Raw genomic sequence first — 24,822 nt, 5'->3', positions numbered from 1 at the left:
ATTTGTGTATGTTGAGACATTTTCTGTGCTGTTTGTGTCAGGTTTTTGTGTGTTGTTTGTTGAAATGGAAAAACTTCAATAAAAAATTATATATAAAAAAATTGGCACATTCGTCATCCACCAAAACCACGGTTCATTACTCCAATATTACCATTTGCACCAGGACAGAAAATTTAATTCTTTTGCAAGGAGCAGGACTGATTTGAATAATGGTTATTTCTCATTTCTCAGGTTATGTTCCTTGCACAGGTAATGTGGAATATTTTCTGGCCCATTCCCCCCAAAAAACACTCCATACTTGAGGATGTCAACATACTACAGATTGGAAAGCTTGGATGTGAACCAAGAAACATTGGTTCATTGGGAGAAGGTTGGAGAATGGGATGAGAAACATATCAGCCATGATTGAAGTGAAGCAGACTTGATGGGCCGCATGGCCTAATTCTGCTCCTGTGGCTTATGGTCTTTTAAGCGTGACAATTCATTGAATGTGGCTCAATCATTTGGTTCAGACAAGCAAGTCAGTCAGTTTAAAAACAGGAAAACATAACTTACGTTCACAGGATGGAACCTCACCATCCCATCCCTCAGCCGTACATTGACGATAATCTCTACCCACCATTTTGTATCTAGACAAAGAAAATCAAACCACCCGTATTAGTTGCCAGGACGTTAATTGGATACTAACCAGGTTAGAATTCTAAATGCTCACAGAGAAATAAATCTATCAAAATAGCAATAAACTTTAAAACATTGAAAAGGTTAGTGTGTTTAGCAGAATAATGAAGGAAACAAATAGAGAGAAGCACAGAAAACAGGAATAGGAGTGCATCATTCAGCCCTTTAAGCCTTCCCCACCATTCATTATGGAGGTCTTGCCGGTGCGGGGCTGGTAGAGGTAGGGTGGGCAGGCAGTGCATTGTGAGGGTGGTTCTCGGATGGACTTAGGGGGCAACTCCCCAAAGGGATAACCCTCTTGGCCCACCGTGAGGTCCACCACATCAGGGCAACACTGGTAAATACCATAAATGATTTGCGCCCACGTGATTTGCTGCCCAGCAGACTGGAGAATCACGGAGGGCCCGAGACTCAGGGGTCGGAGCATCGCATTCGGATCGGCACCCAATTCTCCATCGCATCAGAAAAGGTTCTTTGGGCACTGTGGGATGGAGAACCCAGCCCAAAATGTTTTGGCCTCAACTGCTTTCTGTGGTAGAGAATTCCACAGGCTCACCACTCTCTGGGTGAAGAAATTTTTCCTCATCACAGTCCTAAATGGTTTACCCAATATCTTCAGACTGTGACCCCGGATTCTGGACTCCCCGGCATTGGGAGTTGTGTTATTGAAAAAAAAAAATAAACTTGGTGTGACCCCATGGAAAGTACAGTGCAGAAGGGAAATAGTAATACCCCCAGATCACATTAGCGCTGTTTTTGAATATAGTTTCAGCATTTGGAGGAAATAGCAAACAGACAACAGATATTGAGCCCAGATAATGGGTCCAGCGAACATTAACCATCTAGTATTTCTATCTTTGCGTTAATATTCCAATCCAAGCACTGATCTCTCTTGTCTTGATGGGTATAAAGAATTTAAACATTTTTATAATTCAACACTAAATTGGATTCCTCACTCACATGTTGCGCTTTTATCAGAAATGTGAAGCATGATAGATGGCTATCTGAAATTATCTCAATCACATTTCAATTTTAGTCTTTCATCAAAATTGTTTAGAAATTTCCATACTGAATACTCACCCAATGTCGCAATAAAAAGTAACTGTATTTCCAACCGTCTGATTTGGTGTGGTATAATATCCATTGAGAATCTCCCCTGGGTCACCACAGTTTATAGCTATGTAGAAGATAACATGAGAAAAGATAGGATTGTTCCAAAATTCCAAAATCTCCGCCAGTTATTTCATTATAATGTTTAACATGAAGATGATTAGCCACAACCAAGTTGTCCACAATGTCAAGCTTCCTATGTTCAGAAGTCAATTTTTATCAAATTAAGGCAAAACAAATGCAAGACTTTCTCTCAGTTTGCCATATCTCACAACAGGTCACTGTCTTCAACAACACGGTGCATTGACTTGGTAGCAACCTTCACCAGCCAACCAAAATCATAATGTCAGCTCTCCATCTACTCACCAAATGGTGAGAGAACCGATGGCATGGAGGAGCAATTATATTTAGCTGTCCATGTACAAATATTTATCTCAAAGATCACTTATTTCACTTTTCCAATAGAGTCCGCACTACCTGACTGTCTCTGCCACTAAAATCTTCCACCATATTTTCTGCCACCTCATCAATTTCTATTACTTTCACTCAAATGTAAATTAATGAAACAGTTTACTGTTAGCTGCACGAAAATAATAAATTCAGTGGGGCACAGGTACAGTAGAAACTTTAACTACAAATGGAAGAGGAAGAAAAGTTGGTATGAGCATGATTTAAGTTTGGATCATTCACATCGATTGCATTATCCCAGACCCACCGCTTCCACTCCAAGATCTCCCATGGTCCAAACTTCCCCTTCCTGTCAGCTAAAACGACACTGAAATTCGCACCTCCTAAACTTCCCCTGACACACCAAAACTCAGTTTCTAGCTCCAACACTCCCATAGGCGCCATGATCTTTCAGAGGGAGCAGGAAAAACTTGAAGAATGGCCATTTATCATTTCACACATTCCAAATCTTTAAAATGCAATGTTTTGTCAGAGCACCGAATACTGTTTCCTCCCATTCCAAGGTGTTGGATGGCAAAGCCAGAAGATGTAAAAATACAGCAGTGTTCTGACCTGGATGGGAGAAATGTGCAGTTTCTCTAGCTCCTCAGGTCACATCAGTAGTTGAAATTTTTAATTCACTCGCCAAACTGATCAATTATTTACTTTCACTGTTGTTCGACCCAGAATATTTAACTCAGAATGATTGATTATAAAACAAAACTTTGTTGAAACAAGAACTGGTTATCATGCACTTGTACTCTGGAAGAATAATTATCTATCCTTTGTAAAGAAAAAACCTCAGCACGCAAATGTACGCATGCACACAGACATGCGACAAAGAGATAAAGGTTTCTGCACAGTTGGGCTTTGAATGATGGGCTTTATAACATCAAGGATAAAGCTGTCAGGATGTTGTTAATCTGAATCTCCATCATGTGAAGACAGCCTCTCACAAACAGAGCTTCAGCATGGAGGTGAATATAGAACTGGATCAATTATTCTTGTTACAGCTTTTCAGGTTTCCAAATCGGTGTACTCCGATGAGAGTTCTCTGGCTGCAAGTTGATAGCCACGCAAGAACTTTCAGGCAAGGTATGGAAAGAGTGATCTAGGGCAGACTTTCTTCTCAGCTTGTTTCTCAAAACACACACAATTCAAAAACATTTCCAAGCCTTCACATTTGTCTTTGTCATGTGATTTCCCATAAATCACCAGCCTTTGTCAGTTTTTTACCCATCAATTTTAAGTGATTGCAGTTCCAAACAAATAAACAGCTCATTCAGCCTTAAGGACCATGCTGGTCAGAGGATTTATTGGAAAAAAGCAGGTTTGTTCCCAGCCCAAAGTTAAACTTGTGACTCCTCTTAAAAAAAGCTCCAGGTAAGCATCCAAGTGTCCAAATGATGCAATGTTTTTCCACACGGGAGGCACGGTAACACAGTGATTCGCACTGTTGCTTGACAGCTCCAGTGTCCCAGGTTCAATTCCCGATGTGGGTCACTGTCTGTGTGGAGTCTGCACATTCTCCCTGTGTCTGCGTGGGTTTCTGCCGGGTGCTCCGATTTCCTCCCACAAGTCCTGAAAGACGTGCTGTTAGGTAATTTGGATATTCTGAATTCTCCCTCTGTGTACCCGAAAAGGCGGTGGAATGTGGCGACTAGGGGCTTTTCACAGCAACTTAATTGGAGTGTTAATGTAAGCCTACTTGTGATAATAAAAATGATTATAATATTATTATATTTCTAATCCAAAATATAATTTTGAAATATTCTAACAGAAGAAATTGTGTATGTCAATCCACAATACATAACAAATCATTGAAAATTAATAAATAATTCATCGTAAAAAAACAAATTAGACACTTTTCCAAAAAAGGAATCATAAACCTACGTTCACAGGACGGAACCTCGCCGTCCCAGCCCTCAGCAGTACATCGCCGATAATCCCTGCCCACAATGGTGTATCTAGAAAACGAAAAACAAGTTACCTGTGATCAGAGTCATGGGGCTGGATTCTCTGTTTTTGGTGCTATGTCCGGAGGATCCGTGGCGTTTTATGTGGGAACAATCGGCGCGGCCCCAGCACCGACCCGGTGAGGGTCTATCAGCCGCTCCACGTAAAATGCACAGCCTTCCCGATATAAACGGCTGGAGAATTGCATGGTCTGTGGTCGCGCATGCGCATTGCGACAACCTGCGGCGGTCTCACCGTACAACGTGGCCCGGTCGTGCACAGACCATACCCGCCAGATAGTGCCCCCTGAATACCCACCTGCCACCCCCGGGCCAGCCCCCACCAGTACCCCCTGCCCTCCTCAAAGCCCCCCAGCCAGCAGCACGGTGGCCTGGCCTGCGATCGGGGCCCACCGATCTGCGGGCGGGCCTGTGCCGTGGTGGCACTCTTTCCCTCCGGGCCGGCCTCTGTACAGCTCCGCCAAGGCCAGCACGGAGAGGAAACCCCCCCATGCATGCGCCACGATCACGGCAGCAGTTCTGCGCATGCGCCTGAACATGCTGGCGCTCCCGCGCATGCAGCAACTCACGCCGGCCAGCGGAGGCCCTTTGGCGTGCCGTCAACCACTCCAGCGCCGGCCTAGCCCCCGGAAGTGCGGAGGATTCAGCAACTTCCGAGTGGCCCGACGCCGGAGTGGTTCAAGCCACTCTTTGGCGCCAGTACGGCCCGCCCGCCAGTTGAGGGAGAAACCCAGCCACACGTCCCCCGCGTGGTCGGGAACTTGGCCCATCGGGGGCGGAGCATTGGTGGAGGGCCTTCTGGTGACATCCTAAAATCATCCCAATGGCATGCGCCTTGCTCCTCAATGATGCCGTTTTGGAGGGGGCGGAGCATCCGAAAACAGGCACCGCCCCCGATTCGGTCCTAAAAAGGGCTTCTCTGCCGGATCGCCGATTATGAAATCGCCGTCAGGGAACGGAGAACCCTGCCCATGAACTTTGATTGGAAAAGTGATACAGTTAGGAATTTTCGGATTCATAGAAGAAAAATCTGTTAAACTATCAACGAACTGTGGTAATCAATAACCTTAATCAGCATAAAGATTATATTCAGCGGTTTATAAACTGACTACTCACCCAATGTCACAATAAAAAGTAATGTCATTTCCAACTGTCCAATTGGGTGCCTTATAATATCCGTTCGCGATTGCCCCAGGGTTACCACAGGTTATTGCTATACACAAAATAAAATGAGAGAAGTTAGAAATTGTACAAAAACCCAAAATCCCCAACAGTTTTTTCATCGGCAATGGCAGATATGAAATGCTACAACTTGATTGCCCAGAATATCAGGCTACCTTAGATTTGAAATTCATTGTTCAGAATTATGTCACTTTCTGCAGGGTTTTCTCTAAATTCACAATGCCTCACAGAAAGTAGTCCCTGTATTGAACAGCATCAATCTTCATTAGCAATCTAAAACATCATGGCCGGGGTTTAATGCCGACAGTGGGATTTCCCCGACCTGGTACGAACATCGCGCTACTTCTGTGAGAAGGTTCCAATGTGAATTTGGCCAGCATTGGGCCTTCTGTACCAGAATCCTCCTGGGGTCTGGAAATCCTGCCGCTGACAGCTGCTGGTCAATCATAGGCCAGCATCTCTCTGTTGCCAGCATCACCACCAATAGCAGTGACTACTGCTGGTAATGCACTAGCCCAAGGATGTTCTGTGTCGGATCTCTGGATGCAGATGATTGGTGATCATGGAGATATTATCAGAAAGTGGAAAGCATAGGGCATTGGATTTATGCAGCCCCCCTAACCCCAAATGGGGATCTCAACGTTCAGCCTTCCCGTTACATCATCGGCGGAAGATGGGGACAATCCATAGAGAAAACTGTGGTTGAATAATTCACATTTCGGGACTCGCGTTGGATTTCCTGCTCCCTCCACCGAAAAACGCCCCCCCCTCACCCAAAACAGGAGGAGAAAATCTCCCCCAGTCAGTTTACAAAAGAGGGAAACATGACTTACATTCACAGGATGGAACCTTGCCATCCCATCCCTCAGCTGTACATTGCAGATACTCCCTACCAACCATTTTGTATCTAGAAAAAGAAAAGCCAGCCACCTGTATTAGTAACCAGAATGGGAAACCGGTATCTTTTGCTCATGGGGTATAAAATTACAGTCCATATGAGAAAGACTTACTCAACTAGCAACAAACAATGCTAAATTAAGTCACGGGTAGGACAGGTTTAGCAGAAAAATGAGTTGGAATGAAATAGAATTGTAGTGTTACTGAAAAATAAATGCTGGTCAGTATGAAGAACAATGTACAAGAGAAACACTTGCCCAGCTCACCATGAAACTAAATTACAATAAAAATGATGCATTTGAAGAAGCAAAGGGTGCAGCTGTCCGATATTGATCTTTGTACATGGGCCAAGGCATCAGTGACACATGTAACATTTCCATCTTTCCATTTGTATTTCAAACCCAGCACCAATATCCCTGACTGTGATCAATATAAAGACTATTTATAAATTGACAGATCAACACTAAAGTCTCACCCAGAGCTCACACTGAAACCTCTTATCAGACAGGTGAAGAACAAGAAAGGACTATCTCAAATTATCTTGTGATTAACATTAAAATAGCAGTGTCTTTCTTCAAAGTTGTTCAGTAATTTACAGTGAATCCTCACCCAATGTTGCAATAAAAGGTAATGTTTTTCCCAAACGTCTTATTTGGTGCGATATAGTATCCATTCAGAAACTCCCCAGGATCACTACAGTTTAATGCTACACAGAAAACAAAATCAGAAAATGTTACCAAACTCCATCATCTCCAAGAATGCTTACATTGCAATTCAGGTTTTTAACCTGAAGGTAATAAGATACTACACAATTGCAGAGATTATCATGTTACCTCAGCTTTGGAAGACAATTTTTTTAATTGTTCATAAAATGTAGTCCTCTATTACGGGGAAGTTAGACGTTTCCCAGCACTGAGGCGCTAATCACACAAAACCAACTCTTCTGGACAGGACATGTAATTTGTATGCCTCACACCATACTCTTGAAGCAACTACTGTACTTGGAAGGCTGTTGTGGCAGGAGACACCCAGGAGGACTACAGAAACACTTTATGGACCGAAAAAGTCAAACACACCCACACATTTATGGAAGTCCCCAGTCTGTGACCAAACAAAATGGGGAAGGTTCATTCGGGGACACACTGGAGACATTGAGGGCATCGTCTGGAACACACAGAAGCCAAGGTGAGGCCACAGGGAGGCACACAAACCTCCCAACAACTCATTTACCTGATCCTCCAAACACCACCTGCCCCACACGTGGCAGAGTCTGCAGACTGTATATTGGATTTATCAGCCATCTCAGAACCCATCCAACTAGAGTGGAAGTCATCCGAGATTGGCAGAGAATGTGAAGAGGAAGGAGCTGGAGCACAGAAGTGACAGATAAATGGAGGCACGGTAATGCAGTGGTTAGCACTGCTGCCTCACAGCGCTGAAGACTCGGATTCAATCCTGGCCCCTGGTCACTGTCTGTGTGGAGTTTGCACATTCTCCCGGTGCCTGCTTGGGTCTCATCCCCACAAACCAACGATGTGTGGGATAGGTGGATTGACCACGCTAAATTGACCATTAATTGGAAAAATTAAAAAGAAAAGTAGTGACGGAGAGATTGCAAGTCTCAAATACATCACAAAGATCATTTATTTCTGCTTCCAAAGCATTATCTGCTCGACCTCAGCATCATAATCAATACCGCCATATATTTTCACCTTGTCTAAAACAATTTCACTCTAGCTGATCAGCAAAATAATGCAACATGTGCTGCACTAACACAGTTCATTAGGTTGCGCACAAATTGGAGCATGAAATGAGAATGGAAGAGGAAGAGAAGGGAGCATGAACAAAATTTAATTATGGATCATTGATATCACTTGCATTTTTCCTTTTCCTGTCACTTTCCATTCCTCGGTTTCCCATGGCAAAAGCTACAAATTCCTGTCAGCTCGAAATCCACTAAAGTTAGAACCTCCTAAACTGTCAATCACCCATCAAAACACAGCCCCTCACTTCAACACTAACACTCGTAATTGGGCAGAAGAGTGAAGTCTTCTTTAACAAGGTGTGAATGACCAAGAACAAACATTTGTTGAATGACAATTTGTCATTTCATAAATTATTTTCCTTTACTATGCAATGCTGAATTACAGCATGAATGACTGTTTCCTCCCTTATTCCAAACTAGGGGATGTCACAATGCTGCAGAGAAGAAAACTTGGATGTGAATCAAAACTCCAGGACAATACACTGAAAAGAGCACCATCGTTTGGAAAGGAACGCAAGTCCAGCACTTTACAAAGGAGAGAAATCTAACTTACGTTTGCAGGATGGAACGTCACCATCCCAACCCTCAGCTGTACATTCCCGATAGTCTCTACCCAGCATTTTGTGTCTAGAAAAAGAAAAACAAGACACCATTAATCAGATTAATTAGATAAGCCAGTGTACTGACATCGCTTGGATTCTAAGACACAGAAGAAAAATCTATCAAACAATCAAAAACATATCGTGAAAAATAACAGTCAATCAAAAATCAATCATTCTCCCAAATTTCACCCTATCTGCCAAATACTCGTCCAGTTACTTAAGTCAGCCCTTTCCCTCTGAGAAACTAAAGTTAGCAGAACAATGAAGGAATCAGACTCAATCAGAGCTCAGATAGAGAACTGTCATTGGAAATGTGATAAGACAACATTGAAATAATGTAGTCCTTCAACAAAATTACTCTGTAATTTCTCGATTGAATACTCACCCAAAGTCACAATAAAAAGTAACTTTATTTCCGACTGCTTTATTTGGTGCCTTATAATATCCATTCAGAATCTCCCCCGGGTTACCACAGGTTATTGCTACACCTAAAATTAAATGAGAAAGATACAAATGAGAGAAAATCCCAAATTCTCCAAGAGTTCTTTCACTACAATCCACAGTGTTTAACATGAGGATGAATATCAACAACATGATTGCCCACAATATCAGATTAGCCAAACATTGAAATTTATTAAACAAATTCTGCCACCATAAATACAAGATGTTTTTTGCATCAGCAATACTTCATAACAGCTGTTCCCTCTCTGGCCAGGATTCTCCCAACCAAGATCCCACGCCTGCCAGCGAGAACGGAGACTCTGGTGCTCAGCCAAAACTCCATTCCCTGCAGCAGGACCGGAGAATCCCACTGGTGTGAACGGATGGAGAATTCCACCCTCTGGTCTGGATTATTCGACCCTGCCCGCCGCAAGATCACCATGGGCGGAATGCGGGCCATACAAAGGTCCATTGACCTTGGGTGGGAATTTCCGGTCACTGGGCGGGCAAGGCTGGAGAATCCCGCCCTCTATCTTTAATTGCACTCTGTGTTGGTCGATCGTCAGCTACTTACTAAATGGTCAGAGACTAGGAGCCTCGGTGGAACAGAGATCATTAGTTTTGAATGCAAGCAAGACACTGAAAGGTTGTGCAAAGAAACAAAATATGATCAAAATTCTTAATTCAATATTGTCCATTATTTTGAGAATGTTGGAACTTTAAAGTGAACAAGTGTCATCAAAGTTTCTTATCCATCTTAAAAAGTCCCTTCCAGGACATTATCTGCCCCACCTCGCCAGCCCTCAACTAAAATCTTCCACCACGATTTTGTTACCTCATTAACATCTGTTACTGTTACTCAAATGTAAATGAATGCTACAGTTTCCTAATAGCTGCACAAACAGAATGAATTCAGCGGGGCCTAGACAAAGTTGGATACTGAGAGGAAAATAGAAGAGGAAGGGAACGGAGTGTGGATAATTAACATTTGTCGCATTTTTCCTTTACGTTTCACTTCCTCCTAGATTCCCTGTGGGCCTAACTATCGCTGACGGCCAACAAGCTCACCAAAACATCCCATTACCCACCAAATCTTGCCTCCTTCCTCCAACATTATCATTGGTTCTAAGATAGAATATTCTGGAAGGAGCAGGATTGTTTTGATAACTCCCATTCCAAGAAATCGGAATTCCAAGCTAGAAGATGACAAGATACCGGAGGGAAGAAAATTTGCATGTGAACCAATAATATTTAACAAATCCTTGCTGGCTGACTCAATCATTTGGTAAAGGAAAGCGAGTCAGTCAAATTATAAAACAAGGAAATATAACTTACGTTCACAGGCTGGAACTTCGCCATCCCATCCCTCAGCTGTACATTGCCGATAATCTCTACCCACCATTTTGTAACTAGACAAAGAGAAACAAACCACCTGTATTAATGACCTTAAAGTTAATAGGGAAAATGTTAGTGTGCTGACCAATTCAAATTCTAAAGGTTCATAGAGAAATAAATCTGTCAAACTAGCAATAAATTATTAAGAATAGAAAAGATGGGACCAAGAGTCCCACTGGCGTGAATTGGTGCAGGCATTGAGAAGTGTGGGCCTGGTATCTTGCAGTCCAACAGGTGGCAAGGTAGCAATTACCCTCCCAAGAATTATCGCCAGGGTGCCGAGTGGGGGTCCTTTATGGGAGGTGGAGGTCTGAAGGTTCGTGCTGGCTGGAAAGGCTCAGGTTGGGGGTCTTGCCTGGGATGAGGGTCCTTTGTCTGCTCTCCACATCTTTAAAACCCATGAAACAGTCACTCAGTATGTAAAAGTGTAAGTTTTCCAATGATCAAGTCAAAATGCTCTCATTCGCACCTCTAACCCCTTTAAACGGCAAGTCAGTGTGGAAGTTTTGTGAGGGCCACGAAGAATCCAGCACGAGTTTTAAGGATACAAAGTAATAACATTTATTTACAATAACATATATATATAACAGCAGCAGCAACTTCCCTTGCTGCACACTCCTTCCTGCTTGTTCCAAACTGGCCAGCTTTATTTATGTTTGGAGTTTACTAATGGTTTCTCTGCCCCCCTCATTGGGGAAGCTCATACTCCCACAGGATTGTGGGATTGTCATTAGTCCCCAGCCAATGGTAAGCAGGTTATAACATCCCTCCCCCCCAAAGTCCAAGGAATCCACTGACGACCCTGGCGAAGGAGGGCGTCGGACTCGTTTTGCCGCAGGCCGGACACAATTTGCACGCGGCGCTGGATCAGGCGGCGTGTAACGAGATGGAGACCGGCGCTTCCGTGATGAACGGCGCAACGGTTGTACATCCACGGTCCGTGGACCCGAGGATTTCCCCTCTGATGTGTCCTGTGTCTCCATCTCGGAGTCAGAGTCTGCTGCCTCCGTCATGTCAGCGTCTCTATCTCCATTCGGTTCTGTAACGACCTGCGCAGGCTTCGAGTGAGGCACCAGTGGAAGATTATGAGGACTACCTTCCCTTTTCTCTGGTCTCTGCGGCTGTAGAAATGAGCTCCGGGAGCGGGGAATCTTTTGAGGGGATAGTCTTCTGGACCGAACGTGGTCTACATGTTTGCGCTGGAGACGGCCCTGGGCTTGCACCTGGTAAGATATAGGGCCCGTTTGGCGAAAGATTACGCCAGGAACCCACTGGGCACCACCAGCAAAATTCCGAACGAACACTGGGTCACCGGGCGCAAACTGCCGAATCGGCCGATGCCAAGAAAATCCCTGTCCCTGCCGTTCTTGTGTGCGGTGTACTTTTGCGCCAATGTCCGGGAAAACCATACTAAGGCGGGTGCGAAGTCTCCGGCCCATTAGGAGTTCTGCGGGAGCTACCCCAGTCACCGCATGGGGGGTGGTCCTATACATAAACAAAAAGCAAGCCAGTCTCGTGTCCATTGATCCGGAAGACTGCTTCTTTAGGCCTCTTTTGAATGTCTGCACTGCGCGCTCTGCCAACCCATTTGAAGCTGGGTGGTAAGGGGCAGTGCGGATATGGCATATGCCATTCATCTTCGTGAACCTCGCAAACTCCTCACTCGTGAATGGAGTGCCGTTATCCGTGACCAGCACCTCGGGGAGGCCATGCGTACTAAAAGACAAACGCATCTTTTCAATTGTTGCGCAGGACGTTGTCCCCTGCATCTTATGCACCTCTAGCCATTTAGACTGGGCGTCAATTAATAGAAGGAACATGGATCCTTGAAAAGGGCCTGCAAAATCTGCATGCAAGCGTGCCCAAGGCCGCCCTGGCCATTCCCAGTGATGTAGGGGCACGGCCAGCGGAAGCTTCTGATGCTCCTGGCAAATGGAGCAGTTTTGGGCCACCTTCTCAATGTCGGTGTCAAGGCATGGCCACCAGACATAACTCAGGGCCAACATTTTCATTTTGGTCACTCCTGGATGCCCATTGTGCAAGTCTGTTAGTATCAGCTCCTGACCTTTTTCCGGGACAATCACACGCGTCCCCCACAAGAGGCTGCCGTCTTCCACGCTAAATTCTGACAGCTTGGAGGAAAATGCCCGCAACTCGCCTGGGAGCTGTCTATGCTGCCCACCATACAGGACTATGTGCCGAACCTTTGACAAGACTGGCTCCTTCTGGGTCCACTCAAGGATCTGTGATGCCGTGACAGGCAAGGTGTCCATAAAATTTAGGGTTGCAACCACCTCACCGGTCGTGGGGGTCGACATGGGGCCAGTCGATAAAGGCAATCGGCTCAGCGCGTCGGCATTTGCTATCTGCGTTCCTGGTTTGTGCTCCAGAGAATACTCGTATGCAGCAAGCAACAAAGCCCAGCGCTGGATCCGTGCGGAGGCAATGGGCAGTATTGGCTTATCCTCTCTGAAAAGTTCCAGCAGAGGCTTATGATCAGTCACGATAGTGAAATGGCGGCAATACACGTACTGGTGGAAGCATTTCACCGCAAAAACCACTGCCAGGCCCTCCTTCTCGATCTGCGCGTACCTTTTCTCCGCTGCAGTCAATGTGCGGGAGGCGAAAGCTATCGGTCGCTCGGCCCTGTTCTTCATCTTGTGGGACAGGACAGCCCCAATACCATACAGGGATGCATCACATGTGACGAGCAAAGGCTTTCCAGGATCACAGTCGGTTAGTAACCCAGACGACGACAATTGTTGCTTTACCCGCCGGAAAGCGGTTTCTTGCGGCTGACCCCAAACTCAGGTGTGATTTTTCTTTAGCAGAAGGTGCAACGGGGCCAGCGTAGTTGCCAGATTGGGGAGCAACTTCCCGTAATAGTTTACGAGACCGAGAAAAGAACGAAGATGCGAAGTGTCAGTCGGGGCGGGGGTCTGTTGAATCGCACGCACCTTCTTTGTGACGGTGTGCAAACCTTCACGGTCCACCCGATAACCTAGGTAGACTACTTCCTTAGCCTGAAATACGCACTTTGTGCGACGTAAACGGACTCCAGCCTCCGAAAAGCGACTCAGGACAGCCTCCAGATTTTCCAAATGTTCTTGCTCCAACGTCCCTGTAATCAAAACGTAATCTAAGTAGACAGCAACACGTGGTAAACCTCTCAAAATGCTCTCCATAATACGTTGAAAAATTGCGCAGGCAGAGGATACTCCAAAGGGCAACCATGTATATTCATACAGGCCCCAGTGGGTATTCATCGTTGCATATGGTCGGGAGGCAGGGTCCAGCTCCAACTGCAGGTAGGCGTGACTCATATCTAATTTTGTGAACGAGAGTCCACCTGCAAGCTTCGCCTAGAGATCCTCTATGCGAGGCATGGGATATCGGTCGAGTCGGGAAGCCGTATTCACTGTAAGTTTATAGTCACCACACAAGCGAACTGTGGCATCTGGCTTCATTACAGGTACAATTGGTGCAACCCAGTCAGCAAAACGGACGGGCCTGATAATACCCAAACTCTCCAAACGAGTGAGCTCCCCTTCTACCTTCTCGAGCAAGGCGTAAGGCACCGGGCACGCCCGGAAATAGCGCGGCGTGGCTCCTGGTTCGACTTGGATATGGGCTACGGCCCCTTTTATTTTCCCCAAACCAGGCTGGAATACATCTGGGTATCGTCCTAGCACATCAGTCAACCCTTCAGAAACTGTTTGGAGGATGTGCTGCCATTGCAACCGCAAATAGCGCAACCAGTCCCGACCCAACAGGCTGGGCCCATGGCCGTGCACCACGATAAGTGGGAAACGCCCCTCCTGGCATCCATAAACAACAGGGGTCATTGTAGTTCCTGCAATGTCCAGTGGTTCCCCTGTGTAGGTGGCCAACCTGGCCTGTGAGTCGGTTAATGTAAGGGTCTGTATACCCTGCTTGATGCGGTCGAATGTCCTCTGGGCGATCACGGAGACCGCTGCGCCGGTGTCCAACTCCATCTCAAGCGGGTGACCATTGACCCATACTGTCACCTTAATGGGGGCCACAAGGGGAGCTGCCACACAATGCAGCTGCAGGCAGTCGTCCTCCATCTCCACGTCCTCAGGAGTAGTCGCCGCAGGTTCATCCACATGGAAGATACGACCCCCGGGCTGGTCCCAGTTTCGGTCGGAATGACGGCGCCCCTGGCGCCCCCAGGACCGGCGTCCGCGACGGGGTCAGTGCCTACAAGTCTGACACGGACATGGCTCCTCATCCATTGGTTCTGGAGAAGGCTCCCTTCGGGGAGGAATGTCCGATGGCCACTGCCGTCGGTCCGGACGTCGCCTCGCCCAAGGTACCGCAGGAGTGCGGGGGGACGTTTTTGGACGGAAGGGGTTGCGCCCCAAGGCATGCACCTCCATTCCCTGTAGCTCCTGCACTCCTCGTTCTGCGCTCTCTCGGGACAATACTATTTGAATGGCCTGTTGAAAAGTCAATGTTGGCTCAGCTAACAACTTTCTCTGGGTGGCCGCATTGTTAATACCACAAACCAAGCGGTCGCGTAACATTTCTGACAAGGTCTCACCATAGTCACAGTACTCCGCAATCCTGCGTAGTCTGGATACAAAATCGGCAAGGGATTCTCCACGGGTCCTCTCAGCGGTATTAAACCGGTAACGCTGGACTGTCGTGGACGGGGTTGGGTTAAAATGTTGCCCCACTATATTCACAAGTTCATTAAACGTTTTGGTGTCCGGCGCAGCTGGGTACGTAAGGCTCCTAATCACCCCAAACGTATGCGGGCCGCAGGTGGTGAGCAATATGACCACCTGGCGCTCGTTTTCGGTGATATTGTTTGCCCGGAAATAGTAACGCATCCGTTGTGTGTACTGGTTCCAGCTTTCCAGCGCAGCATCAAAAACATCCAAACGTCCGTACAGAGGCATGGTATAATAGAAAACAACTTCCAACCTGTATCCAACAAAAATCCAGGGAGGTGGCTTCAGCAGTGTAGACAGCTATTCACTTTAACCCTCGTTGCCAGTTTTGTGAGGGCCACGAAGAATCCAGCACGAGTTTTAAGGATACAAAGTAATAACATTTATTTACAATAACATATATATATAACAGCAGCAGCAACTTCCCTTGCTGCACACGCCTTCCTGCTTGTTCCAAACTGGCCAGCTTTATTTATACTTGGAGTTTACTAATGGTTTCTCCGCCCCCCTCATTGGGGAAGCTCATACTCCCACAGGATTGTGGGATTGTCATTAGTCCCCAGCCAATGGTAAGCAGGCAGGTTATAACAGGAAGAAATAAAGTTTTCTTATAACAGATCGAAAATGATCCCATCAGTACCTCCTAAACGCTTAAAAAATTCTTGTCAGTATGCTAAGTCTGTGAGAAGAAGGTGAAGATTAAACCTTTAAAGTGGTGGAAACTTTTGAAGTGGTTTTCACACAGTCAATTTCACTGCGTTTTGAAGTATTGAAGGCAGTGTGTATGGCTAGGAGTCTGAATGCTTTTTACTGGATTGTTAACATTGTAATTCACACTCCATAGTTGCTAAAAGCATCGTGATTGACAGCTCACTGGAACATTAAAGTGATGAATCAGATTGTTTGTTTTTATAGCTCTGCAGGGATCCATTAGGTCAGAGTAGCAGCTGTTTCTCTAACTGTAATTTTTTTATGAGTCTGTCACTCTGTTCTCCAGAAAAGAACAGCTGTGGGGGCAGATCTTCACTTTCTATGAAGCACTAGAGAACAAAGAGGCAGACTCATAAAAATAAGGGGGGGAGGCTGATATCAGGTGGTATAGGGTGGCTGAATGGGATGCCTAGTGGGGCTAAAGAGGTTTTTATGGGGTCAGGGCCTTACCATCAATTAGGGTAGATTGCCTGCAATCCGGGGTGGGAGGTAGATGCTGCAGCAGCTAATGGAGATTGGAGTGTCCTTTAAAAATGGCGCTTTGATCTCCGAGGTGTGGGACATGTCCGAGAGATAGGTCTCACTCCTCTCAGTTGCAGAGCAGATTCTGGTGTGCCATGGAATGGCATGGGAAACCCTATTTGCAAAATAACGTGTCTGGGATGCTCCTTGCGCCAGCTGTGACCGGTTCCGATTCTCCGGGGAATGGGGGAACTTAGACTCCTGAACACAGAATCCCAGTTTAGGAATTTTGAGGAACCAGAGGACGCCCAGTGAAAATCTCAGATTATGGATCTGGATCATTAACAGATTCAGCATTTTCAGCTTTGCACGAATTTTCCACTCCAAGCACTATCATTTTTCACCTTTAAAGGTTTTTTAAAAATTGTCAGCTCAACATTACATTTAACCTCATTCAGGGCTCACACTGAGAGCTGTTATGAGAAATGTGAAACGCAGGGGATTGCCATTTGAAATTGTCTTTATTCCATCATTAAGATAATCTTGTCTCTCATTAAAATTATTCATTAATTTATATACTGAATACTCACCCAATGTCACAATAAAAATTAACTTTATTTCCAAGTGTCTGATTTGATGGGGTATAATATCCATTCAGAATCTCCCCTGGGTAACCACAGTATAATTCTATATAGAAAATAAAATAAGAAAAGATTATTACAAAACTCCAAATTCTCCAACAGTTTTTTGTTGCAATATTTAATATGAAGATAAATAGTGACAACAAAATTCTTCACAATATCAAGTTACCATGGGCAGAGTACAACAGCCCCGTTACATTGGGAGCTGAGCCAGAAAACACATACACCCATGCAAAATTCCATTGGCTTCAGTTGCACGAGAACATTCCCGCAGCAGGACTGCAGGAAAATTCCGCCCCATGTGTCTGAAATTTATCATTCAACAAAATGACAACACCAATACAAGACTTTTTCTCAATCTGTAACACCCACAACACTGGGCGAGATTCTCTGAACTCCCCACGGCATGTTTCTCAGCGGTGGGAGGTGGTCTGCCGTTCGCTGACAGATCCCGCCAGCGTGAACAGCCGCAAGATCTCGGTCACTATCTTCAACAAGATTCCCCTCTCAGAAAAACATGTTGACTCTGTTTGATTCCCTTGAATTTTTCTCCGTGCCTTGCTATAACATCTTTAATAATAGCCTCTAATATTTCCCTATGACAGAAGTTGGGCTAACTGACCAGTAGTTTCCTGCTTTTAGTCTTCTTCCCTTTTTGAATAGAAGAGTTCTATTTGCTCTTTTCCAATCTAATGGAATGCTTGCCGAATCTTGGGAACTTTGGAAAATTAAAACCAATGGGGTCATTCGCTACTTCTTTCAAGACCTTAGTGTGAAGTCCATCAAGACCTGAAGATTTGTCAGCCCGCGCCCTAACAATTTACTGAATGCCACTTCCCTGGTGATTGTAACTTTTCTGAGTTCCTCTCTACCTTCAATTTCCTGATTTACAGCTATTTATGGGATATTACTTGTGTCCTCTATAGTGAAGACAGATGCAATATATCTGTTTAATTTATCTGCCATCTCCCTACTTTCCATTTTCAATTCTCTAGATGCGCTTTCTATCGGATCAATCCTCACTTTGTTAACTCTGTCCTTCTATAATTCTTTAAACATCTATAGACACTCCTGTTACAATCCCAGTTGGTGTTAATACTGGACGGGAAGATTCCGGAATGGAAACATAGCTCAAATGATTGTAACTTTTACTTTTCTTTGGAAAATGTGGAGGAAGAGAATCACAGGACCGGTCATTAGATTTAACAACAATTTTCAAAGATACCACACTCTGAAACCATTCAAAAGATATTTTGTGGATTTCTTCTCACAATCCCCCCAGATTATTGTCACAAGGGTTTCCAAACTCAAATCCATAAAACTTCTTTTAAACAATGCTTTCCGTAAGCTGTTTACAATAAGAATCCATTCCACGTTTTCCAACAATCCTTTCAGGTTTCCTTTGTCTTAAACACCTTTACACAAACTCCAGTACTGAGTCCACAATGGAATAATATTATTTCAAACACTGGAAATAAAGGCACCAAACCTTACAATTGCTTCAGAAAAGGTGACTGGTCTGTAGCAACCTCATCAACTCTTCTCTTTGCAGTTCCATGAACAGTGGGATAGATTTTCCATCTGTTCTTGCAGCAGCATCTTCCAGTCTCACAGACGGCAAGCCACCGGCATACATTTGTCTGTGGTGTGGGGCGGAATTAATGGGATATCCCATTGACAGTGGCGGTACCAGAAGATCTCAGTGCCAGCCAATGGCAGGGCGCCTCCCTCCGCCTGGAAATGCAGCACAAGGGCAAGTAGAAATTTCCCCCAGTATCTTGTTCTTAAAGGCAGTTCCTCTTTGTTCCTTTAACGTCAGACTTCTTGGAAACTTCACTTCTCTAGTTTCCTTAACTATCTGTTATTTAAGTTTTCAGCACTTGTTTTCTTAACCATTACTCCATTGTATGGCTTTTCTTCTAGCAAAGTTGAGATGTTGCCTCGCTAGCCTTCTAAAATCAACCTCTAATGAATTAAGTTAAAACTACGTTCAAAAGCATTCCGACCAGTTTGATACTTGTCACGCCATAACCCTCTCTAAACACAAGAATTTGTGTTTGAATGAAAACCATAAACCTCCAGATGCAAACACCTTTGTCTAACATGAAGCGAACTTGGGTTTTACCCTTCCTTACACAGCAACACTACATTAAAACCACTTAAAACTATACCTTATTTCTAATATTTAACAATACAAATATGAGAGGTTGTGGTGTGAGGAGCTGCGGAGGGTGAATGCCTCAAACTCGTGTGTAAAGCTTGTGGTGATATACATCACTGTAAGTACACAAAGGGTTAATGTACATACACTACACCTAGCTAGACACTAGAGGGAACACCAGAGACATGACACACAGGCAGTCAACCAATAGGTCAGTAAGATAAGACACGACCAATGGGCAGTCACGATACACACAGAGGTGACACTACCACAGGAGGGCATTACACCAACCCATATAAAAGGACACATCACACATGCTCAGTCCCTTTCCAGTGGAGACACTCAGTGAGTACAGACACAGGGTTGATTGAACATCACACCCGCCACGTGGATTGTAGCAGACTAGTTTGTCAGTCTGAGTAGCTATAGCAGGATTAACAGCAGCGTCGAATCGAAGTAGGAGAATTGTTAATAGTTTAATAAACGTGTTAAAGCTATGTCCAAGTCTGAACCTTCCTTTGTCAGAGTGCACATCAAGGAAGCAGCTTATACTACATCAAGAGCATAACAAAATGAGGCTGGGCTTGATAGAGCTAAAAGTAGTGCACAGAGTGCACCTGATGAAGTTGAGGATGTGTTGGCTGTTTGAGTGGGTGGAAGATATTTGTGTGTGGTGTTGGAGGGGCCTAGACAATAATGTACACATGTTCTGGTCCTGCCCGATTTTAGAGAAATTTTGGAGGTCGTTCTTCAGCACCAACTCGGCGGTCTTGCACGTGAATTTTGAGCCCAGTCCCCTAGGAGCCATATTCGGGGTGTCAGACTTGCCCGATTTGCAGGTGGGAGAGGGGACAGATGTTTTAGCCTTCACCTTGTTGATCGCTCACAGACAGGTTCTTTTGGGGTGGAGGTCAGCTTCTCCACCCAGTGCCTCGGTGTGGCTGGGAGATTTAATGGAGTTCTTGCACTTAAAGGTGAAACTCACTTTAAGAGGGATGAGAGAGCAGTTCCATAAAAGATGGGGTTTGTTCATACTACATTTCGGGGAGCTGGTTACAATCAACTACTAGGGGGGTGGGGAGGTTGGTTGGGGGGGGGCGGGTTTAGGGGTGGGTGTTGAATTTATTTTGCTTTGTATTGATGTGTGTAAAATGTAAAAATGTTAAAATTTGAATAAAAATACTTTTAAAAATTACAAATATAAATCACATAAAACTATATCTGTTTTCATCACAACTCTAACTTTCTATCTTAATATTACAAGCTATTTTTCTCTCCAAATCCAATCTTTCCCTTTTATTAATCTTTTTGTCATTCCTTGAAGTCTATATTGGAGGGAGGCAATGGCAAAGTGGTCTTATCACTGGACCAGTAATCCAGATACCCAGGGTAATACTTTGGGGTCCCGGGTTCGAATCCCAGCCGGGTAAATGGTGGAATTTGACTTCAACAAAAATCTGGAATTAAGAGTCTAATGATGACCATGAAACCATTGTCAATTGTCATAAAAACATATCTGGTTCACTAATGGTCTTCTGGGAAGGAAATCTGTCATCCTTATCTGGTCTGGCCTACATGACCCCAGACCCACAGAAATGACCTCAAGGATGGGCAATAAATGTTGGCCCAGCCAGCGATGGCCACATCCCATGAACAAATAAAAAAAGCTTCTGAGGTACAGATACAGTAGGATCTGTAAACGAGAATGAAAGAGTATAATTTAAGTAGACATTATTCACATCAACTGCACTTTAACTTGACTCGCAACACTACTCACTTTCCCACGGTCCAGACTGCTTTCTACATTCCTACATTAAAATTAGCACCACCTAAAATTCCCATTACACATCAAACCACGGCACTATGCTTCAACGCTACTGTTGGTGCTGGTGTTGAAGGTTAAAATCCTCTGGATCGAGCAGTATTGATTTGATCAATGGCTATTTCTCATTTCACACATTCTAAATATTTATTATGCAACATTGAAACAAAGCATTGAATTGCTGTTTCCTCCCATTTCTAGATGTTTACAACTCGAAGAACATAGAACATACAGTGCAGAAGGAGGCCACCTGGCCCATCGAGTCTGCACCGACCCACCCAAGCCCTCACTTCCACCCCATCCCCGCAACCCAACAATCCCCCCTACCCTTTTTGGTCACTAAGGGCAATTTATCATGGCCAATCCACCTAACCTGCACATCTTTGGACTGTGGGAGGAAACTGGAGCACCCGGAGGAAACCCACGCAGACAGAGGGAGAACGTGCAGACTCCGCACAGACAGTGACCCAGTGGGGTATCGAACCTGGGACCCTGGCGCTATGAAGCCACAGTGCTATCCACTTGTGCTACTGTGCTGCCCACGTGAAGCTCGAAGATGTCAAAATAATCTTGGCTGTGAATCAACATTACATAACAATTCATTGGAAGTGGATCAATAATTTCTCAGTAAAAAGCAAGTTAGTCACTTTACAAAACAGGAAGACATAAACTTACGTTCACAGGACGGAACCTCACCCTCCCAACCCTCAGCTGTACATCGCCGATAATCCCTGCCCACAATGTTGTATCTAGGAAAAGAAACCAAACCACCTGTTATCAGAGTCATGAAGGTTGATTGGAAAAGTGTTACAGTTTGCTGACAAGGTAGGAATTTTACGATTCAGAGGCGAAAAATCTGTTGAACGATCAACAAAATAACAAACATGCAACTAGATTAGCAGAACAATAAAATAAGATTCAAATACTGTTTCATTGCTGCTTTATACTTAAAGCACAGGTTAGGCCCCATATAAATTAGTGAGAATTGATGTATAATGTTCACTTTGCAAATGACGTTTAATATAAATCACATATGTTAAAGAACCAGTAGACATGGACAATTAGTGTTGATCCAGCAAATGGACCTGATTATCGACAACATGTTTAACATTTCTATCTTTGCATTAATATTCCCATTTCATCACTAAAGTCCCTCACCTTGATCATTGTAAAGATTTTGTTTTTAATCCCTAGTTGAATACTCAAATAGAAAACTCACTCAGGGCTCACATGTTGTGATTACTGAGTGCGGTGATCTGACATTATCCTACTGTTATGGGCCAGGGTTTAGAGAAGTATATCATGGAGTTCATCTGACCCACAATTTTTAAGAGATTTTGGTTATGAGGAGCACAAGGGCCCACTTTTCAGGCGTTATGCAACAGAGATCTTAAGTATTTTTAAACAAAACAATGTTTATTCTATGAATCCAGTTAACATTTTATGAACACACATTAAACATCTTATCAACTACCAACACAAATACTCCCCAAGATACAGTACTCTATAGGTAACCCTTAATAACTTTCCTAACAACATCCATAAGCAAAACACCCCTTTTTCCTAAAAAAAAAGTAGGTTTGCATTCCTTACTGAAACAGGTATTACTTTGAAATTATCAAGTGATCTGGGGGCATTCTTTAGCATGCAGAGAGAGAGAGACCAAAATACACCTTCTTGGTTTGAATGCAGCTCCTCAACTGAAAACTGGAAGTAAAACTCAGAGCCAAAAACAGCTTCCAGCTCAAAACAAAAGTGAAAGGCAGAGCTAGAGCCCAGCTCCACCCACACAATGACATCACTGCAGCCACGTGAGAAGACAAACATTTCTTAAAGTGACATTCCCATGACACTATTCAGATTGTTAAAATAATATAGTCCCTCGACAAAATTATTCACAGTTTTATAAACTGACTACTCACCCAACAGCACAATAAAAAGTCGCGTTACTTCCAACTGTCCAATTGGGTGCCTTATAATATCCATTTGCGATTGCCCCAGGGTTACCACAGGTTATTGCTAGGCATGAAATAAAACAAGAAATGGTAGAAATGGTACAAAAACTCCAAATCCCCAACACATTTTTCATTGCCAATCATAGATATTTATCATGAATATGAAATGCCACTACAGGACTGTCCAGAATATCGGATGACCCTAAATTTGAAATTCATTTTACCGAATTATGATATTACAAATGCGGGATTTTCTATAGATTCACAATTACTCTCAGCCACGGGTCTCAGTATTGAACGACCTAAATTTTCACAAACATTCCACAACATAATAGCTGGGATTTAGTGCCCTCAAGGGAGGTTCTCCCACAAGATTTAGAACTGGTGGGAACCACTCATCACTTCTGTGGAGAAAGCTCAATGCGATTTAAGTCCCCCCAACACGTAACTGGCCAACATTGGGCCTTCCATAGTTCCAACCTCCAGGTGGCTGGAAAACCTGTCTCCCACAGCAGTTGGCCAATCAGAGGCCAGCATTTCTGCATCGCTGGCAAAGTCACCAAGAGTAGTGGCAGCAGTCGGTAATAAACCAAGTCCAAACCCAAGATCTCTAAACGCAGATGAGGGGCGGTTCATGAGGTGTTGCTCGCGAGGTCAGAAGTGTTGGGAAAAAAAGGGAAACATAACTTACATTCACAGAATGGAACCTTGCCATCCCATCCCTCATTTGTACATTGCAGATAATCTCTACCCACCATTTTGTACCTAAGAAAAAGAGCAAACCACCTGTATTAGTTACCTGGAGGTTAATTGGATACGGATACTGACCAGGTTAGAATTCTAAACATCCATGGAAAAGTATCTACCAAAATAGCAATAAACTTTTTAAAATTGTAATTGTGCGAGTGGTTAGCAGAACAATGAAGGCATCAAACACAGTTGTGTTGTTACAAAGAAATAATGTTGGTGTGGCCCCATAAAAAGTACAGTGCACAGGAGAAATATTGTATCCCCAGTTCACTGTACAGCAGTTTTGGCATTTGGAGGAAACAACAGACAACAGATAGCTCAGATTGTGAGTCCTCATTAATTATTCAGCATTTCTAACTTTGCATTCAGATTCCAATCCAAGCTAATGTCCCTACCCTTGATTAATATAAAGATTTTTAAAAAAATTTAAAGTCAACACTAATTCGATTCCCCTCTCAAAGCTCACATTCACTGTTGTTATCAGAAATCTGAAACATGATCGATGGCTACCTGAAATTCACAACATTAAAATTTCATTGTATTTCACCAAAATTATTTAGTAATTTCTATGGTGGTTACTTACCCAATGTTACAATAAAAAGTAACTTTATTTCCAACAGTCTGATTTGATGGGGTATAATATCCATTCAGAATCTCCCCTAGTTCACCACAGTTTATCGCTACACAGAAAACAAAATAAGAAATGATTATTACAAAATTCCAAAATCTCCAACAGTTGCAATATTTAAAATGAAGATGAATAGTCGCAACAAAATTCTTCACAATACCAAGTTACCATGGGCAGAGTCTGACAGCCCCGTTGTGTTGGGAGCCAAGCCGGAAAACGCACCAAGCCATTCAAAAATCCATTGGCTTCAGTTGGATGAGAACATTGCCCCAGCAGGACTGCAGGAAAATTCCACCCCACTTGTCTGGAATTCATCATTCAAAAAAATGGCAACACAAATGCAAGACTTTTTCTCAATCTGTAACACCCACAACACTGGCTGAGATTCTCTGACCTCCCCACGGTGTGTTTCTCAGCCGTGGGAGGCAGCCCGCCGTTCGCCTGCCGATCCCGCCAGCGTGAGCAGCCACAAGATCTCGGTCACTGTCTTCAACAAGATTCC

General features: G+C 44.2%; 1 protein-coding gene and 1 long non-coding RNA gene across 2 annotated transcripts in view; both read right to left on the bottom strand.

Annotated features, from left to right (window-relative positions):
* Positions 1-6,955, bottom strand: part of LOC140393808 (sushi, von Willebrand factor type A, EGF and pentraxin domain-containing protein 1-like) — a 145,950-nt gene extending 138,995 nt beyond the window's left edge. The window contains exons 1-6 of the mRNA XM_072480270.1: positions 6,900-6,955; positions 6,227-6,300; positions 5,328-5,424; positions 4,129-4,202; positions 1,759-1,855; positions 556-629 (exon numbers count right to left, since the gene is read on the bottom strand). Coding sequence (XP_072336371.1) covers positions 556-629; positions 1,759-1,855; positions 4,129-4,202; positions 5,328-5,424; positions 6,227-6,293 — 409 coding nt within the window. The 5' untranslated portion in view covers positions 6,294-6,300; positions 6,900-6,955. The remainder of the gene's footprint in view (positions 1-555; positions 630-1,758; positions 1,856-4,128; positions 4,203-5,327; positions 5,425-6,226; positions 6,301-6,899) is intronic.
* A 1,687-nt stretch (positions 6,956-8,642) lies between these two features.
* LOC140393518 (uncharacterized) lies at positions 8,643-21,688 on the bottom strand. The gene is made up of 5 exons (XR_011935640.1): positions 21,663-21,688; positions 16,954-17,050; positions 10,434-10,507; positions 9,043-9,145; positions 8,643-8,682 (listed from the first exon to the last, which is right to left on the bottom strand). It is a non-coding gene; the product is annotated as an uncharacterized lncRNA (long non-coding RNA).
* Between the last annotated feature and the right edge of the window lie 3,134 nt (positions 21,689-24,822).

Source organism: Scyliorhinus torazame, chromosome 17 (genome assembly GCF_047496885.1).
Source record: "Scyliorhinus torazame isolate Kashiwa2021f chromosome 17, sScyTor2.1, whole genome shotgun sequence".
Classification (NCBI taxonomy): domain Eukaryota; kingdom Metazoa; phylum Chordata; class Chondrichthyes; order Carcharhiniformes; family Scyliorhinidae; genus Scyliorhinus; species Scyliorhinus torazame.
This window is presented reverse-complemented; position numbering and strand designations above follow the sequence as displayed.